At 49.3% G+C, this 20167-nt stretch overlaps 1 protein-coding gene across 1 annotated transcript in view; it reads left to right on the forward strand.

Moving 5' to 3' along the window:
- NEXMIF (neurite extension and migration factor) overlaps positions 1 to 20123 on the forward strand; it is a 51359-nt gene extending 31236 nt beyond the window's left edge. Inside the window, exons 2-3 of the mRNA XM_057370138.1 lie at positions 11653 to 11777; positions 15473 to 20123. Coding sequence (XP_057226121.1) covers positions 11702 to 11777; positions 15473 to 19746 — 4350 coding nt within the window. The 5' untranslated portion in view covers positions 11653 to 11701 and the 3' untranslated portion in view covers positions 19747 to 20123. The remainder of the gene's footprint in view (positions 1 to 11652; positions 11778 to 15472) is intronic.
- The last annotated feature ends 44 nt before the right edge of the window (positions 20124 to 20167 follow it).

A 20167-nucleotide genomic window follows, 5' to 3' on the forward strand; every position in this document is an offset into this window, starting at 1 on the left:
GTGGCAGCCCCAGGTTGTTCCATGTGCTCTCCCAGCTCAGGGTTTCACCCCTCCTGCCTGGGGCACAAGGCTGCTGTGTTTGTCCCTCTCTGTGCCAGGAGCAATCTGCTCCTCCGTGAACGCCGGGGGAGTCCCGGGCTCACTGATTGGTGTGGCAGGGTTTGAATTCTGCGCTGAATATGACTAATAATCCATGACCTGGCTGTGATTATAGATGAAAGCAAGCTGATGAAGAGACCCTGCAGTGGCACAGAAAGGAATTAGCCATTGTCTAAAGCCGGGGCAGCACCGGAGCATTTGGATTTCACATTGGAGATTCACGGGTGAATAATTCAGCACTCGAAAAAACGCTTCAGCCTCAGTGTGACATCTCCACATCTTCTTTCAGTGATATCCAAGACCTTAACTAAACATTGCTTCCCAGGGAGCTGGGGCAGCTGTCCAGATATTTTTCCTCTTAAATATCAGCATTCCAGATTGTTACCTGGATACGGATGGAGATTTGGACCGATATCTTAGGAGACGCAATCTCTCCCTCTTAATGCGGGATTTTGCCTTCAGAAATCGCCGCCGACATTCGGCRGAACCTGAAATCTTTCCAAGGAAAATGAAGAGATGTGGCTTTAGRTTTAATTGTTGCTTCCATCTAATGGGGTGATCTGCTCACGCCTGTGGAGCGGGGATGGGGTTGTTTGGGAATTTTGAATAAACGAGCCAATTCTCAAAGGGAAAATGTTGGTGGATTCTTGAATGTGAATAGGAAAGCAGAGGAAAAGTAGGTTGTGTATGAAACAGCCCTGAAAAATGGATGTTTTCTGCAGGGGCCCTATAACCCTATAACAAAATCCAGAGCTGTTAAATCTCTGCTTTTGGGTGGAAAGGAAGAATTAACCCGGAATGCAAGCGTTAAAGTGTTCCCACAACCTCAGCTCCGCTTCCTCCAGCGTATACATTAGTATAAGTCTTTAAATAAATGATCACATATTATTCCTCAAATAATTCATCCATTTTCTGAATTATTAGCTAAAAATGGATGGGATCTCATAATTGTCATCAATTCCAACTCCTTATCGGGCCTAATAAGTTCTTTTCTCGGTGTGATAAGTGTTTTGATCATTTCCTTTCCTYTTCCTACCTCCCCTGATTCCCTTTACAGTCAGATGCACTCGCTGCTTTGGTTGCACATCCCAGGATGGGAAGCTCTTTTACCTGTAAAATCTGGGATCCAGCTGTGCCAGCTGTGGGAAGGGACTCAGGAAAATAAACCCCAGCCAGTAGTGCTGCCTGTTTTTCYTAAATGTAGATTCCTTTTAGGCTCAGCCCCTGCACCGAGATGGTCTCAGGGAAAAATGATGATGATGATGTATTGAAGAGTTGCTCCCTGTTTGGGTAGTTAAAAGTTTTAAAAGCAAATGCAGAGGAGCAGAAGTAAGCCCAGCTTTGTGCTCCAGAGCTAAAAGCACRGGCGTTCCTTCCCGAGCACAGGGAATGTGCGGGAATTGCACAAAGTTGGAAGTTTAAAAAGGAAATCGTGTGGAAGGGCCCATCTGCTGTCAGTGCAGTCATTTGTATGTGCATAGAGAGGAAAAATCSTCGTGAAACTTGGGAGTTGTTCAGGAATATTCAAAGGATCTGGCTGGAAACCTGGATATAATGTCTTAAGGGAAGTTTGTCCYCCACATCCCCGTGGAACATCACCTGTTTTGGGGGATTTCTCACCGTTTCTTGCCTCTTTTCTGGCAATGCTGAGTTTCTTGAAGCTGATGGATGGTGGCCCGGGATTTAGCACATGGCATAGCCCTGCCCATGGGAACAAGATCAGCATTAAAGTCCCTCCCAACCCGAACRATTCTGGGATTCTGGGATTCCGTGTCCTGTAGTAAGGGAATGGCAGCAAGCACTGCCTGAACGAGTTTTTTGTGTAAAACAYGGGAGGAATGAGCCCTTCCTCCCCTTGCTCCAGCTTCATTCCTTCCTGTCCCTAAGCCAAGCACTCTGTTGTTTGGTTTCCTATCTGTGCTTTTRTGAAAATTATGTGTACTTTAGAAATTAACACTTTTTATCCGGAGTCCATGTTGGCTAATTGCTAATAAGAGACAAACGAGATTTGTTAAAACTTGTTTTTCTCCTATAAGATTGTTAATTTGAAGATATTAGAAAAGAGAAATGTTTACCCCACTAGGGTTACTGCAAATATCGYGATGAGCTTTCACATCCTCCTCCGGCACCAGCCTAATTACCCTCCTTAGTCCAAACTTCATTATATTACAAATTCATACAGGGAAAAATAAAAAAATCCTGTTTTCATCCTTCTTTTTTTAAACCTGGTGTTCTTTTTTTAAACCTTTTATTTAACAGGGAAAAGAAGAGAATATTTTTCACAGGGAAAGARGCAATGGTAAAGTTTAGGGCTGAGACTTTTCCTCAGCGTATCCCTGTGAAATTCAACTCTTTGTGCTGGTTTGGCTCTGCGTTAATCCATATCTCTAACCAAAATTGTACACACCCTTCTTCAGCTGAGTTATTTGATATTACCCACAGTGTGAGGGACTCTGAAACATCCCCTTTTCTCATCAGCTTTGTAATCTTAATGCACTTGACCTTGGTGTCTCCTGTTTCCTGATGAGGTTCACAGGAAGGGTTTGTTCAGCTTTTCAGAGGCTGGTTTGTCAATGGATCCCCAAATACAGCAGCAGAAAAGAGAGTCTGGGTAATAAGTTCATTTAAATGAAGCAATTCTGCCAGTCAAGAAATCTCCATCCCAAACTATTCTTTAATGGCTTTTGTTATTGTAGAGCAGGCTGATGTATAATTAGCTTTGGAGAGTCCTCGTGTTTTTGTGAGGTTAATACCCCGGGATCCTGCTGAATTTTCAACCTCTGCAGATTTATGAGAGTTGGAGTTTTTAATCATCCCACTCCCATTTTCTCAGAAATCCAGGCCCTTAACATTTCTGAGTTATCTTAACTTTATATCCAGGGATGGAGTGGAAAGGACATGTTTGGAATACAGTTACTGCTAGGGAGAGAAGGCAGAAAGCAACATCGTGGGCTGGCTTTGGGCATCTTTGGTACCTCAAGGGAGCTTGGAAAAGAGATGGAGAGAGGCAGGCAGGACAAGGGAGAGTTTTWAACTGCCAGAAGGGAGATTTAGATAGGAATGAGGAGCAAAAGCTTCGCTGTGAGGGTGGGCAGGCCCTGGCACAGGGTGCCCAGAGAAGCTGTGGCTGCCCCTGGATCCCTGGMAGTGYCCAAGGCCAGGCTGGACATTGGGGCTGGGAGCAGCCTGGGACAGTGGGAGGTGTCCCTGCCATGGCAGGGGAAGGGATGAGCTTTAAGGTCCTTTCCAATCCATTCTGTGTTTCTATTAATTAGAAATATTTTTACTTCTGGCCATCACAGCTGAACCCAAGTTTGTGTTCTTGCTCATTTTCAGCAGATGAAAATCTCCACCTCACTTGCCAGTGCTTTTCAAAACTATGCAGCTGCTGACACTAATTATTGCTTCATTTCCTTCCACTTCTGTAAAATATGAGAGGATGACCAAAAAAAAAAAAAAACAAAAACCCAGCAACTCTTCTTAATCATCCTCCCTTGCTCTTGGTAGCAGGAATTCTCTTTGTGCTTCTGGTCCTCAGAGTCTGTCACTCACTGCAGCCCTCCTGAGCCACCTGGGTTCCTTCATTCCTCACCCTTACTATTCCCAGGGGAATGTTTACCCGGCCCCAGGTGTGAATTCAGCCCACATTTGGCAAAAAGGGATATTTGTTTTTTCCTTACCTGAGTCATCAAGGTTCCCTCAGGTTCCTGATCTCTGTCAGTGGGGGTGCGGAGCAGAGCCGTGCTCATCTGAGGCCAACAACCTCTGCTTGTGGCCTTGGAATCCCTTCTCCATTCCCCCATAAGCCTCCCCTTCTCTCCAGTAATTCTCCCCTGACTCTTCCCTCCCTTGCTTTGCATTTTGGAGCTCTGCAGGCTTTGGCAGCTCTCCCTTCCCTAACTCAGGACAGTATTATGCTGAAATCCTCCACATTTCAGGCGTTCCCTCATGCGTTTCAGCTTCTCCAGGATTTTAATTGCCACCTTTTTCCCTTTGTGATACACTGCTGCTCTTGATGTCTGAGAATACATTACAGAGAAAGCTCCTCTGGTATTTAACATGTGCTTTGTCAGGAAGGCTGTAATTTTGTTCACTTCCTTCCTTTTGCCTCAAAGTTGTTTGTGACAGGTCTTGAAACACTCACACCTTATGTCCTCCCAGAGTAAGGTCAGAAACTGTCCTTTATTTCAGAGTTGGCTTTAAATAGCCTCTGCTTAATATCAAATCTGGGGGTCTGCTGGAGTTTGGGCTCTGCTRTAATTGTTGCCTCTGCTTTCAGCTGAGAAGTGGAGGCTTGCTATGAATATTAACAACTCATCCATCCTTTACACCTTCTGGGAACACACCAGTTCTGAGATTGTTTCCTCTTCTCATGTTTTTTGTGTACTCCCATTTTCTCTGCAAGCTCCTTTTTAAATGAATTTTATTTCCCCCCTAGATTTATTCCTAATTGGAGGCTTTTATCTGTATTGATACCTGAACCTGTTCTCAGCCAACACTGGCTCTGTCAAGCTTTACCTTCTTGTAGGGTTTTAGATGTCTCACTGCTGGGCCTGACCCACAAAACCCTTCCTTGTTCCCTGTTTCTCCTTCACTTGGTCCCTTCTCCCACATACTCACCACAGTGGGTCGGAAAAGCCCAGGGAACTGCTGGGAGATGCAATTTCCTTGTGAGATTTTCCTGTGAAAAGAGCTTTGAAAACAGAACCCCCAATTCCAACATCCCTTTCATGGCCTGGAGCAGCAGAGGGCAGAGGAGGAGGAGGAGGATGGTTTCACACCATACCTTTCCTTAGGAACTTCACCCTTCCACCCTCTCACTTCTGGAAACCTCTGGGGACGCTGAATTTTTGCCTTATTGTGGGCAAAATTCAGAGATCCTTGGCGTAAGCAGAAATGTGAATTCATGGAATCAGAGCTTTACTCAGAGAGGTGCTGTGCTAGAGATGTGGTATTAAAACACACCCTCGTTTGCTGGCAGGGGAACATTTGGAGCACTTTATCCACCAGTTCTGAAATTATAGGGGAAAACAAGGATCACATGGAATCCCTGGAATAAAAAGGATCAGGGAATGTCACAATCTGGTCAGAAAACACCATCCTTCAGGTCAGGAAACGAGCAGCCTGGCAGTGCTGTGGCTTCTGCTGCTGCCACACTTCCTCCATGGGAAATTCTGTGCTGTGTCCTGCCTTGGGACTGAAGAGGGAAAAAAGGGGAAAAAGAACCCAGGAATAACCCAACCACCTGGATATTGTCCTCTGCAGARCTCCAGCTGCCCATGTCAGCCCAGGAGGAGGTGTGGGCTGTGATGGCCTTGCTGCTGAGAGGAGCTGGGTGCTCGGGGACAGAGCCTGGAGGGGACAGAGAGGAGGCTCAGGATTTTGGGGAGAACCTGGGTCCTGTTCCCAGGCAATTCCTGGCCCTGAACTCTGCTCTGAGCTGCTCCTGAAGTCCTGCAGGGGCAGGAGATGTGGTTAGGAGGAGCACGGTGTGTTCCTCCTCCACCCACGGGGAGAGCTGAATCCTCTCCTACTATTACTCCACTGACTGTAAATATCTTGGAGACATTTACATGGTATTTCTTTTTAAGTATATAATGTTTTCATTCAAAAGTATCACAATTCTTAAAAGACCTGTCAGAGGCTCTGACATGTAATTAATTTCTCTAAAGCTCTTTTTTTGAAAGATACAACTGCATATATAGAGCACCTGCACTTATTCACAATTCTGCAGAAGAAAAATCCGCAGCTTCTCCTTTTTCGCTTTCTTCCCCCACTTCTCCATAAAAAGCTTCTCCTTCACATGGACTCTCCCTCTCCATCTCCCCTCATGAGCTACAGCCCTCAGGATGTAGAAGCTGTGTGTGAACAGGGGCTGGCACGTTGGKTTTCGCTGGGTGTGAGTGACCTTTTGTTTGTTCAGCTTGAAGCCAAAACACTCCTGCAACTTTCATTCCAGAGCAGCCTTCCCTAACTCAGAATCATGTCCATCTCACAGAAATCCCAGGTGTGGAGCTGGGCTTCCAGTCAGGTTCCTGGGCTGGTTTTTATTTTTATCTGGTAGGYTTTTTTCCCCTCCTCTGCCTGGGAGAAGAGTATTGAGCTCTGTGGTGTAATGGTGCCCAGGAAATGGGAATGAGGTGGTGTTTGACCAGCAGTGGGTCAGTGTCTGTATTTATAGATACACAGAGATATAGATACATGGATTTCAGTGGCCAGGCACTGCATTCTGTGGCAATCATGGCCAGCTCATTGGCTTTATCCCATCAGTGCACCCAGGGCAGCCCTGTGACCATCCCTGACCCTGCTGGAAAATGCCGTGAGCCAAACCACTGCTGCTGCCCAAGGAAGAGTCTGCAGGGAGTCYTCGGGGGCAGGAAATCTCTGCAAATCTCTGGTCCTTGGCACAACTCCTCCTTGGGGATCATCTCCCCACAGCACCTCTGACAGAGTGAAATGATGGACCTGTGCACTGTGTTAGCATCCACTCAGGAAATCCCCACCAGTCTGGGGGGAAATGGGCATTTTCTGGCTGACCAAGAGGCAAAGCAGCTTGTTGCTGTGTTTGTAGAGGGCAGCTATGGAGCAGATGCATTTTTTGGTTGTATGAAAGGGTGGCATTTCCCCTTTTGCCTTTGTGAAATCCGTGTTGATAGGAACACTCTTAAATCCAAAGGTTTGGATGGGTTTAAGTGAACATCAGGTCCATCATTTATGTCACTGGAGGTGAATGTGGAGACATGTGGAGGATTTTTAGCGCTGCAATTCGGGCATTTCCTTCTCTGGTCAAGGGTTCCTTCCAATCCCGATCACTTTGGAGTTCTGTGATTTTATGAATTTATAGAAGAAGAAATAATCTGGTTTTGCTCCAAGGAACTGGTGACGGGATATCCCAGCAGRATCTTGCTCTGTGTTGGGGGCAGGTGGGGGCTCAGCTGGGACATGGTTCTCCAGCCACCTTTGCCTCCACTGCAGCAACACCAACACCCTTAAAACTTCCTGAGTATCTCAGGAGGGTTTTTAAAAGAGAATAAAAATGTCTTTGTTTGTTGGGGTCCTGGGCTGAAGGACCTGCCCCAAGGCAGCAGGGGTTTGTGGCAGAGAGCTGATTGTGGTGCTGGGTTTCTGTGTGCACATGGGCTCATCACTGACAGGTTTTGTATGGCCCTGTTAGCACTGGAAATGGGAAAACTGACAGGAAATGGGAGGATTGGGGAATTTCCTCTGCTGTGGTGCTGAGGGTTTTTAGAGGCCCTTGCAGTCTTTCCCCTGAGCTGAGTGCTGGGGCTGAAAGGGCTTTCTCCGGGTCACTGAGCCCTGTGAATTGCTGCCACAGCCCTGCACGCTGTCCTTGTGCCCATTAATTTGTCCATCCTGTGCTCCAGCCCTGGATCATTGCTCAGCTCTCTGTGGCTCCTTCCCCATCTCCTCCCTGAGCTGTGGCTGCAGTGCCAGCTGTGATCTTTGCAGTCCCTGGTGCAATCAGACAAAGTCCTGTTGGGTTCTTCCTGAGGACTGGGGGTGCTGTGCCCGTCCTTGAAGCACAGCCAGCCCCGCTGGGCTCCATCCTCCTCCTCCACAGACCCACAGCTCCTCCAACCCTGTGTCTTCACCCATCCCCTCCGCCCGCCAGCCTCTTCCTCCATCCACTCTGGCTCCACTCAAGTTCACAAACTTCAGGCTGGTGCCTGATTTTGCTCCTTCCAGCTCTTCTCTTCAGTGCCCTGACACATCTGAAATTGTATTCTGTCCTTTCATACTCCATTCTGCAGATGACTCTGTGTTCTGTGCCCTCCTGCTACCTGGTGTATTCTCTGCCCGCTGCCTTTGTCCCCCACACTCTCCTGGTTTCGTTTTTCTTCCCTGGGACCCAGCTGTTCTCCTCCCCTTTGTTATCCCCAGCCTTCTCTTTGTTCCTGTTCTGCATCAYGTCCGGCCCCTTTGTCAGCTTTTCTTTCCCAGGTGCTGCTGTTTCCCCTGTCCCTCTCGGGGTCTCACTTTTCCTGGTCCCACAGGACCCTTGTTCAGCAGCTCTCAGCAAACCTGGSTTGTCTGTCCCGTTTGTACTCAATCTCTGCCTGACCCACAGGAGATCCCACACCTGGACCCTTCCCAGCTCTTCCCATCTGGTTTTTGGAGCTCAGCTCTGCTCTTGGGGTCGCTGCAGCTGAGAAGTGTTGTCCACAAGCTCAGCCCCTTTGTTGTTACATTTCATTGTCTTCATTGTCTACCCCAGCCTTTGGATCTCATCTACTGGGAGCATCCCTTGTGTGTTTCCCTCCTTATGCACACACAGCCCAAAAAAATCTTAATAACAGGAGATTAAAAGTCTGTGAACTCTCTCTTTGTGCCAGTTTGCTCGGCTGCCTGCGTGCCTGTTGCTTGCCCTCTGTTCCCTGCTYTCTCTGTGAAGGTTTGATCCCTAAAACAACGCTTACCTGAACCAGGGGCCAGACAAAGTGAAGAGAATAAAAGCAGACAAATTTAATCCAGGCCCACTGGTACATTGAGGGCAGGCAAAGCCTCCTCCTGAGGCTGCACCCAAAATGGACCCCGAGTCACAAGGTTTTCACCTTTTATCAGTTCTGTCTCATGATGATGTCACCCACCTCAAGCTCCCCCCAATTCTCTGTTGTTTCCATATTTTGGGGCTCTGAGGCAGTGAAGTGTCCTTGGATTTCAGGCTCAGAAAGGAATTGTTTTGTCTAAAGATGGGAGAGCAGGAGCTTTAGTGCTGTGCWCTGGAGAAGGACAAGAATACAGATACTGAAAATATAGAAACTAAAAATCCTAAGGCATCAGGTTGGCCCTCGAGTATCCATCAGAATGAAGCAAAAAYAGACTCCTTCCTCACAGACCTGTCTGCAAACCACTCAAAGCACCGACATGAGCAGGCAGAGGTGTGGAACCCACGGGTGGGGTCTGCCCCTTCCTCCCTCCCTCGCTGGCAATCCCAGCAGGAATTGGATGGTGCCATCCTTTCCTTTCAAATGCTCGGGCTCTCCCTCGAGGAGCTCGCTGCTGCTGTGTGTCCAGGGTGCTGTTTCCTCCCTGGAGATGTTTTGCGTGCTGGAAGTGACAAATTCACAGTCTTGGGGAATTCCTGTTCCTGCTTTTGTCCTGTTTCATTCATTGCAGGCGGTTCCTGTACCATGGTGTGATGATCCGGGGTGTTCTGGTGCCATTTTACACCAAATCCATGTAAACCCAGGGAGAATCAGGTCAGCAAAGATGCTGCTGGTGCTCCTGAGCTCAGAGCTTCAGCTCTCAGCTCATCACACCCATAAACAGAGGCTTGGCTTGCAGGATGGACCTTCCCACAGAGCCCTGCATCAGCTCTTACCTCTCAACCTGCATCCTGGGCGTTAAATATTGACCAGGGAGGAAAATGTCTGTAGTGTCCCTGTTTGGGTTATGTGCTTGGATGCCTTGAAATGCTGCCGTGATTCTGTGAATATAAAACTCATTAAATACTTAAATAATGATCATACTCCAAGTCCTTTCGAGGACTGAGGCCGTTCTCCTGGCAGGACCTTTCCCCTTTTACTTTGCATGGATCCAGGGAGAGCTCAGAGSCCCTGCCAGGGCCTAAAGGAGAGCTGGAGAGGGACTGGGGACAAGGGATGGAGGGACAGGACACAGGGAATGGCTTCCCAGTGCCAGAGGGCAGGGATGGATGGGATATTGGGAAGGAATTGTTCCCTGGGAGGGTGGGCAGGCCCTGGCACAGGGTGCCCAGAGAAGCTGTGGCTGCCCCTGGATCCCTGGCAGTGTCCAAGGCCAGGCTGGACATTGGGGCTGGAGCAGCCTGGGACAGTGGGAGGTGTCCCTGCCATGGCTGGGGTGGAATAGGATGGGCTTTAGGGTCCCTTCCCACCCAACCCGTCCTGTGATCCCTCAGCCCCCTCCCCAGCAGTCCCCCAGCCCATGTGCAGGGCCAGTGGTGCTTCCCTGGTCTGCTGGGCACCCTCTGGTTCTCCCGGGGCCRACAATATTTTATTAATATCTTCATTAATAGATATTTTGAAAAAAAACTTAATTTATTAATACTTCTATTAATTAAGGCCCATTTAACAGGCAGGAGATATTATCAAGGAGGCACGAGGCTGGAGCTGTCACTGGCAGACACAGAGCAGCTCCCACGCTCCGACATTAATCTCCTTCCTGGAAAAATAACTCGGAGCTCTGCTCCAGCTTTTAGAGCCTCTCCTGCTCCAGCCCGCCAGCAATGAAAGGCCACGGAGGGGGCTCAGGGTGTGGGGAGGCTGCTGGCACAAGAGGGGTTTGAGATGGGGATTTGCATCAAAGGAAAACTCTCGGGGTTAGTTAAATATTCCTCTAAATATGCAAAGGAATGGAGTTACTGATGCTTGTTATTCTTATCTTCCTCTCGGTGTCACAACATCTTTAAGTTGGGTGAAGGTTTCACTTACTGAGGCGGTTGTAAAGATTTCACGTTAATTAAGAGGACTCCACTGCAAATCTGAATATGAATGAAGGTTGGCTGCTGAACCCCAGGGCAGTGAGTGCTGTGGGAACAGCAGACATTGACAAATGTTGATGTGAAAAATAAAAAGCCAAACGAAAGAAACAAACAGAAAAAAAAAAACCCTAAGAAAAACACCTAAACCAATGCTGCAATCKAGTACCTGTTCTGAGACAGAGAAAAAATTGAATTGCCAGAAGGGAATAAAATAGATTTTGAATTGGATTTGCAGTCAAAGAGATGAGATTCTGTCCATAAGAAGCACTGGTGAGGGTTTCCAGTGCCACCCCTGCCCAGGTTTGAGCCACATCACTCCCTCTCTGCAGGCGGGCGGTGGCTTTAGAGGATGGGGGGGAAGGGGGACGATCTGGGCTGGGTCCCCATCTCGGGTKTGTTGCTCTGGTGAAGCCCCAGCACAGCCTCCACTGCTCATCACAARCTGGAGGTGAAGCTTCACCCACTGGGGACATTGGGGTCTGAGGAATGAGGCTTCCAGGGATGGAGCTCTGTGGGGAACAGTGGGACACAGATACTTTTCCACCAAAAACTGCTTTTTTGGGACATTTCCCATACCTGCCAGTGCTTGGGAGGGCAGTAGCTGATAGAGTGGGTGAGCAGCTCTCACTCCAGTATCTGTGGTTTTTCCCAATTCCGTTGTAGAGTTGATGAACTGGGATGAATCTTCTCCATCTCTCCATGATCCCTCTGGAGAAGGATGAGCTTTCCTGGCTGCCCATCACCAATCTGCTTTGGCAGGGCAATTTTGGGTGCTGTGGAGGSTCCTGCAGAGGGGCTGAGCCCCTCTCCACCTCCCAGAGCAGCACTTTGGAGGAGGAAATGCTGATACACAACATTTTCACCTGGCTGAAATACACAGGACCTGGCTTTTGGAGTGGAAAACAGACAAGTTGAGAGCCTAAATAAATTGGATTTGTCCTTTTCAGGAGGGTGCAGGCGGTGCGCGAGGCTACACGGGGGCGTTTTATTGTTGTTATTTTTTATTCACGGTTCTTTGAGCTGATCCTGGGGATTGCACTGACTGCGCTTGTGTTTCTGGAAATGTGCAGGTTGGCCAGATGCAGCGGGGCATGGAGTGAACAGAAAGAGGTTAAATTGATGGATGACCAACAAGAGCAGGACTGTGCCTCAGAAGACCAAGAAACGATCCTGATTAATGGGGTGAAAGAAAATGGTAAGGAACTTAATTACGGTACACGAGGGAGCAGCGACAACTTGGAAGCCAACTCGTTTTCCTAATTCCTTCTGTGCATTTCATATCAGCAGTTTGTGGGCATCTCTGCAATGTGGAGCAGGGAGGCAAAATGGGTGTTTTCTGCACAGGAATCACTCCAGCCATGAATCTACACCTCTTTAGGCCTTAACAAAAAATGCTTTTGCCCATGCATGGCCATGGCTGGAAATGCTTATGTGCACRTGCAGTTTGAATTGGAGATTTTACTTTGGTTTCTTAAGGGAGAAAAAGGGTCATACAGGACTTTGTAGCCCCTCTGTCTGTTGGGAACCTTTTCCTCTGTGAGCATTGTGAACCTGTTAGCCAATATTAGCAAAATTTGGCTGAAGGATACTGAGTCCCTACAAACTGAGGGGAAATTAGAGATTGGGTAGGAGAAAAAAGACAGGATTAGTGGGAAGGGAAGGTTGGATTTGTGAGCTCRTTATTGCCTGTGTGTCATGAGTCACCACATGGCATTCCCAGTCCTGAATCCCTCTCCTGCATGGACAAGTTTTGCTCCTGGGAGCCACCAGGTCATTCCAGCGGCCACCAACATCGGTGGGGAAGGATCAGCCCCTTCCAGCAGCCTCCAGAAATGCCCAACTTTGTCTGTGTCTGTTTCATCGATTCCATATTTGCTTTCAGAATAACTAATTAGTGGTAAGGGTGCTCAGCTGTCTGAGCCCCTGATTGAAATAAATAAACCTCTGAGCATTTTCTGAGGTCGCTTGGGCTGTAGCCTCTGGCCACRGTAAATGCAGAGGGGAGGCACAGCCTGATGCTCTCATTCTTCAAGGTGTCTCATGTTGAATTTCATGGCTTTTTACATTTTGTCTTGGCCCATAAATCTTGAGATAGATAGATAGATAGATAGATAGATAGATAGATAGATAGATAGATAGATAGATATATTTTATTTATATATAAATTTGATCCTGTTAGATATCAAGCACTTGGTCCTCTGACATCTTCTATGTTCACGTCTTTCTGTCAGCACCAAACAAGGTGGTAGAGACAAATGTTCTTTACCAAAACCTTGGGGCAGCTCCAGCCACGTGGGTCCCCATGAGGACCCTGCAGCTCATGCTGGTGGCAGTGATGCTCACATTTGTAATTTGGGAGAGATCTGTCCCTGCCAGCCCATCTCCTTCCTGACTACACAGGGTAAAGCTGCCACGGGATTTTGTGGCCGTGGTCCCCTTGTCTGATCCAGTGGGCAGCAAAATCAGGGCTGCCCTGCCCAGGAAGGAGAGGGGTTTCTAGAAACTCGTAGTGCCTCCATGGAATTCGGTTAAACAGGACTGAGAAAGGGCTTTAGTCAGAGAGCTATAGAGTGGCTTAGGGTAGAAGGGACCTTAAAAAGCCCACCCAGTGCCACCCCTGCCATGGCAGGGACACCTCCCACTGTCCCAGGCTGCTCCCAGTCCCAATGTCCAGCCTGGCCTTGGACACTGCCAGGGATCCAGGGGCAGCCACAGCTTCTCTGGGTACCCTGTGCCAGGGCCTGCCCACCCTCCCAGGGAACAATTCCTTCCCAATATCCCATCTCAGCCTCTCCAGTGTCAGTTCAGATTTCCAGTTTGAACAGGGCTKTGTGGGAGTTGCTGCTGAACCCAGGGCCAGGAGCCAGCACGACGCTCTGGTGCCGCCACCTCCCCGTGCCCATGTGCTGCTGGGAGGGTGCTGAGTGGAACTGGGAAAAGTGGTTTTGCCTCTGCAGCATTTTCTGTGTGAACTGTACTCCCTTGGAGCATCGGTTGAACAGACGCCTGATTTTAGGCTGATACAGAGCCCCAGAAAATCAGGTTTTGGCATTTGTATTTCCCAAGAGTTAAGTTCACTCACACAAGTATAAACTTAAAGAAACGCCCAGAGACAGTTTATTTTATATAATAGCAGCTTTGCCTATTGAATGCAGCTTTTGAGATTGAATTTCAGCTTTCTGCCTCCCCCTTCTCTGAGTCTTACAGCATTCACAGACATTCTTCTTTTATCCTCAAATTTTCCATGCTTCCTGTCAGCTCCAAGCTGATCTTTATTTTATTTTACTTCTGAAGTGGAACTGCACTGGTTAATTTGTTTTGGTGCTTAAGGAAAAAGATACCACCTCTGCATTTCTGATCTGAAGACTGGTGGGAGGGACTCCAAAAGCAGCTTTTTWATTTATTTCCTTTTTTTAACCCTTTTCAAGCACAACCCAGCCTGGCCTTTTCCAAGCTGTGCACGCTGAAGATGCTGACAGGCATGGTATTGCACTTCTGGTGTGAATTAGGGAGTCTTTGGGAGAAGGTTTGAAGTCCTGGGAGCACCGCCAGGCTCCAACTTCAGTTTGTACTTTGCTCAGACTTCACTGATGGCTCCATCCCTAGGGCCTCTCCCACAAAGCTGATGGGAATGTTTGGGATGAAATCTGGGGAATTTTGACCTCCTGCTTGGCACAGGCAGGCATCCCACTCCTTCCATGGCATCCTGTTCCTTTCTATCCTGATGAGAGCCCTGGGGGGTTTTCCATCGTGCCAGTGGTACCTGTGCCAGCACAAACCTCCCCTTCCCAGGCTGCCAAGGATGCAGGAGATTCCCTTTCCCATCAGTTTGGAATAAAACCACTTGTGGAGGATCACAGCCAAATCAATCSCTTCAGATGCCCCATTTAATGCCACGTCCTGGTGCTGCAGTTGTGTTTTCAAGCATTTCTCCCTCCTTGGAAAGCTTCTGCTCTCGCCCCTTGCCTTCAGTGGAGCCACCAAAAAGGAAAGACCTGAGCCATGACAAAAGCACTGGGCTCCGAGCAGGCAGAGCTCTCTGGCTGGGATGAATGCACTCATCGGAATATATTTTTTTTTAATACAGAGATATCAGAGCGTGTTCATGGATRAAAAGACATCGTATTTAAATTTCAAGGGTCATATCGTCCGTTGAGCCAGGAGTCAGATAAAAGTACATTCATAACTTTATTCTGCCATAAAAGAAGCGCAACGAGGTAAAACTAAAAAAAAAATCCTTAGGTTAAAAAATCCTTACATGACCAAAAAGGCATTTTTAGCGATTAGGGAAGAATGGCAAACCCCACAATCCTTCTAACAATAATTGCTTTAAACTCTGTGTTATCTTCTGCTTTCCCTTGGCGTGGACAGTGACAAAAAGACTGCTGGGTTTCTAAAATCAGCCGTCACTTCCTGACTCCGGAGCAATAAAGCAGCTCAGGTGTGTGCAAGCTCAGACCCCGCAGGGGCGGGGTGCTTTGTTTCTTTAAGAATCTTATTTTTCCACTAATTTTTTCAATGTTAATGAGAACATTTTTATTAGGCTCGTTTTGTTTTTTTAATAACATTGTGAGGTTTGAGAGGCAGTTTCCAGGTAACCATATGGATATGAGGAGGGAAGAGCGGATGGGTTGCRTGTTTTCAACGTGCTCTTGTAGCTCTTCCAGCTGGCTGCGAGGAGCAGCGTGTTTACCTCTGCCTGCCGTGCGCATCGCCGCGTTAATGGGATCCAGGAGGGAAGGATCGTTGGGAAGGGCTTCCCAAAGGGTGCTTGGGAAAAGTCACCACCAAACCCTGGGAGAAGGGGAGCGGGGCRGCAGCCCGAGGAGACCCGCAAGGGTGGTAACCCCTCTGTCTGTTTCTGTTCCTCTCGTCCCTCCTTTCCCGCAGAGTCGCACGCCCTGGACGGCGATGAGAGGCCCTGCAGCGCTGCCGAGGCYGCGGCGCCGTTCCCAGCGCTGAGCGCGGCGCCCCGGGAGAGCCCCGCGTGCCACCGCGCCGCGCCRGCCAAGAAGCCGTGCCTGCTGAGCCCCCCGTCACCGCTGCGCCTCACCGATGTCCCCGAGCACGCCTCCGACGACTCCTCCGCCCACGCCATCTCCCTGACGTCCTGCGTGACCAAGGGCATGAGCTCCTGGTCGCTGCCGGGCGACTGCGAGAAGGCTCCTTTCACCATGATGGAGCCCGGGGGGATGTCGGCGCTGACGGGAGACTGCCTGATGCAGCCGAGCCGGACCTGTCTGGGCTGCTTTATTGAATCCAAGGACGGCATTGATGCGGAGCCAGGAATAAGCTTGAAAGTGGGGGATATAAATAGGGATTATGACACCTGTTCGGTCTCTGATATAGGGATTCACTGCATGAGCACAGGAGAAACCATGAGATATGGGGATCAACTGCTTTCAGACCAGCTTTTAAGCTTCCCTATGCATAAATCGAGGGCAGCGGACAAAAGAGATGCAGAAAAATCTGACAGTGATTCAGAGGACCCCACTCAGAAAAATTATTACGAGGGATTACTATTAGACAAATGCAATGGTGAGGAACCTTTACTAACAAATCCCAACCAGGAATGGGGCTATTTTGAATCTTTCATTAGTGAAAGTAAAATTGAGCTGCTTGACCTCTGCTCCAAAAATGAGCTTTCTGTAAATCTGTTTTCTGAGGAAGACGTGGATAATTACATGTTCGATGATGACGATTCCACCTTGGGAAGTGATGTCTGCTCCCTAAAGATTAGATACGAATCTTTCCAGGACAACGTGCGGGAGAAGACCAACACCCTACAGGAGGATGCCCAGTTCAACTTTTTCCCCAGCGTGTTCAGCAACTGCACCAAAAGGGACAGCAGGAGCACCCTGAAAAGGGGGCCCAGCAGTGCCACCGACCCTGCTCAGTTCAAATCCGAGGAAGGCATCATCTGGGGGGAGGAGGAGGAGGAYGGCGAGGAAGAGGATGGCGAGGAGGAGGAGAAAGCTGCCTTAAATAAATCCTGCAACAGCACGGAGATGGTGCAGTACGTGGGCTCCAAGAGGAGCCACTTCTTGGACTCGGTGAATTCCACGGAGGACTCCGGGGAGTTCAGCGACGACAGCACCTGCACGGAGTCCTCCTTCGACGTGCTGCGGGACATCAAGGACTGCAGCCGGTACCTGGCCCGTGACCACTCCGGCTCCTTCATCCAGCAGAACTATGGGCTGCGGGCRAAGAGGAAAGTGCGATACAGCGACGACTACCTGTACGATGTGGACTCCATCGAGAACGAGAAGATCCTGGACAAGAAGGAGTGGCTCCCGGACGGGCCCAAGGARGAGGACGACGATGAGTGGTGCCCCAAGAAACGGCGAAAAGTCTCTCGCAAGGAGCCCCCCGTGATCATCAAGTACATCATCATTAACAGGTTTAAAGGGGAGAAGCATATGCTGGTGAAGCTCAGCAAAGTGGATGCCAACGAGACAACTGTTACTCTGAACGAGGAGCTGCTCAGCAAATACAAGAAGCTGGCCCCACTGAAGGGCTTCTGGCAGGAGAGGCAGCAGAGCCGGCTGGATTTGCTCAGATCGTCTCTCTATCACAAGCAGAATTTCTATCTTAACGGCTCAGATGCTTCGTTCCTCCCTCACCCACGGAAGCGAAAATGCAAGCTAGCAAACAGGCACCGGATTCAAAGAATTAAAGCCATCGAGCAATCAGTGAACAAGCTGGGCTCTTGCTCCTCTGATCACAAGCAGCCTTGCAGCAGTAAGGAGGACGTGGGCCTGAAAGGGCTGCCRGCGTTAGCCATCGCCACCCCCAGCTGTGCCAACGGATTGCACGTCCACGACATCGCGGGCATCGCCGTGAAATGCAAACCCCAGGAACGGGAACACAAGGGCACGGAGCGGAAAGTGCTCCGCAGAATCAAATTCAAAAGTGAAGCCAGGTTGAAGTGCAAGAAGATCAAAGCTGCCACCAGTACGGCGGAAGAGTCCCCGGCGCTGGAAAACCAGGACTCCGCAGCGYGTCTGAAGGATGAAAACAGTCCCTGTGCTTCAGACAGCTCCCATCTCCCAGAGTGCCACGAGGATAAGATTGCTAAAAATTCTCCTTTCCTACCATCCACCTCCTCTTCAGACAAGCCTCTGCCATCTGCTAATATCACCACCAATGTACCCCTGATCCCCGGAGGGTATCTGCAGACGTTGTTAGATGCTTCGGATCTGTCGAGCAACACCGGGATCCCGTACTTCGCCCAGCACCCGTCCGAGCAGCAGCAGCACCCACTCCCCAGCATCATCCCGCCGGAAAAGCCCTTCCCATCTCTGCAGCCAGCGCAGAGCTGCGTGCTCTCCCCGCCCTCCGAGTCGGAGCTGCAGCAGTCACCCGGCCACTTGGAGATGGAGCAGGGCGGCTTCGGCGGCATGTGGCCGGCCAGCAAGGGCGGCGAGCGCCAGGACTTCGCCGGGGACATGCCGGAGGCGGCCGGAATGCCAAGCGAGTTCGCGCCGGGCACGGACGGCCTCCCCGCCTCTGGATACACTCAAGTCAATCTGAATAGCGGCAAATTGCTATACCAAAAAAATTACATGCCGGATAGCCAACAAGTGCAGTCTGATGATTCTTATCAGTCATGTCATTTCAATAATGGAGAGGGGCGCTTTCATTTCCAACGAGGTACACTCAGTACGGATGATGGCAGGCTCATTAGTTTTGATTCAGTGGGTTCATTGTCAGTTAGTTCTAGCAATTACAGTTCTTTAAGTTTAAAGTCTTGTGAAAAGGACGGCGAGGATGATATTAATGATGATTTCTTGGCCCACTGCAGTCCCAAGCTGGTGATCCAGCAGAGCATAGATGAAATCACCCCTCTGAAGGAGTCCACGGACCTTTTAGACATTTCCAACTTCACGCCTGATAGGTTCCGCCAGTCGTCGCTTTCGGAGATGTCCCCTCCGGACACTCCCAACCTGTCCCCGCAGATAGCTGGCTCTGATGCCAAGCCTCTGGGCACCCTGAAGGGTTTTCAGGAGAGCCCCCAGGCTGCCCTCAACAGCTCCGAGAAGGTCAAGTGGAACTGTGGGGTCCTGCAGACCGAGGATCAGGCAGATAATGGGTTTGCTTTAAATAATCACCAGTTCCAGTTCCATATGTTCAACGATGAAGATTCTGTCAGCCTTCTCGAAAAGAGTCCATGCTTGTCAACGTTTAATGAGCCATCTGGTCAAATTAGCACCAATAGCAAAGTGTCAAAATCGAAGAGGAAAAGTTCATCCAGCAAGAATGTGGGTACAAACCAAAGCTCTTCTCAGAAAGCCACCCGGAAAAAATCGCCCAAAACCAACAAAGGAACCGATAAGCCGCAAGGGAARAACTCCAGGCAGGCACCCAAATCCACCAGGAAAGGGAAAAATGTGGCGGGAGTCAACGGTGAGAAGGCTCCGGCCGTTGGTGGCAGGGCRGTCACTCAGCTGGGCACTGTGGCCACGGCCACCAAGGGTGTGGCCGAGGGCACTCAGCACTGCGGCCCGGCCGGGGTGAAGCTGGGCAAGCACAACGGGCTGTCCGGAGAGTGGGCGCTGGGCAAAGAGGGGGGCACGGGCTGGTCGGAGGCCAGCCTGGCCAACGCCACCAGCCTCCTGGACGACGACCAGAGGGAGTTCGAGGAACCTTCCAACATCCTGTCCAACATCGCATCGGGAATGGCCGACGTCCAGAGGTTTATGATGGCCTCCATCGAGCCCTTGTGGGGGCCCGTCGGCCAAAACAGCGTTCCAGACATATTCCGGTCACCGGAGTCCAACAGCCTGAAACTGAAAACTCTTAAAATTTTGGCAGGGACGTCCCAGGAGTCGAAGAAGAAGGCGAACGGGGGCTCGCCAGGGGCGGCGAAGAACCACAAGTCAAACAACAAGGGCTCGAGCAAAAACAGCAAAGCCGTGACCTGCGACCCCGGTCGCCCCAACTGCTCCACCGGGTTCACCACGGACATTCACGCTCCCTTTTTTGATAAAAACTATAGTAACCTGAGCACTTTAGGCAATAATGGACCTACCCATAAAAAACTCTACCGTCATAAATCCAGTTCGAAATCACTGAGGGATGAGAACTGTAAAATCAAGCGGACGGACCGCGAACAGCCCCACAAGGACCCACCCGTGACAGCTGCTTTTGAGAAACTGAGGTAATGCTGCACCAAACTGGCTGGAATGCCCCTAACCTCCCTCCCACCTGCTAGGCCCGCTGTTCCTCAGTTTTTCCTTCCTGAAAGCAAAAGTTTGCATGAAAAAAAAAAAAAAAAGACATTCCCCTTTTACAGTTTTGGTTGGTTTTGGTTTTGGGGTTGGTTTCTTTTTTTGTTTGTTTGGTTTTTTAATTATTATTTTTAAATGCATGAAAATACTTATGACTTGCAAGCTACCTAAAAGAATGACCAATTTTCTGGCTTGGCTGGGGTTAAAAAAACTAACAAGGCTACTCTTTTCTGCTGTTTGGCTTCTTCAGTTTTTAATTACTTATTTATTGGGGGAAAAACAAAAAACTAAAAAAAAAATACAAACCATGATTACACACTCTTTTTAATGATTTTGATGAGGAAAGACTTTTTTT

This window comes from Malurus melanocephalus, unplaced genomic scaffold (assembly GCF_030028575.1).
Source record: "Malurus melanocephalus ecotype Western Australia unplaced genomic scaffold, MMel_1.1 scaffold_120, whole genome shotgun sequence".
NCBI lineage: Eukaryota > Metazoa > Chordata > Aves > Passeriformes > Maluridae > Malurus > Malurus melanocephalus.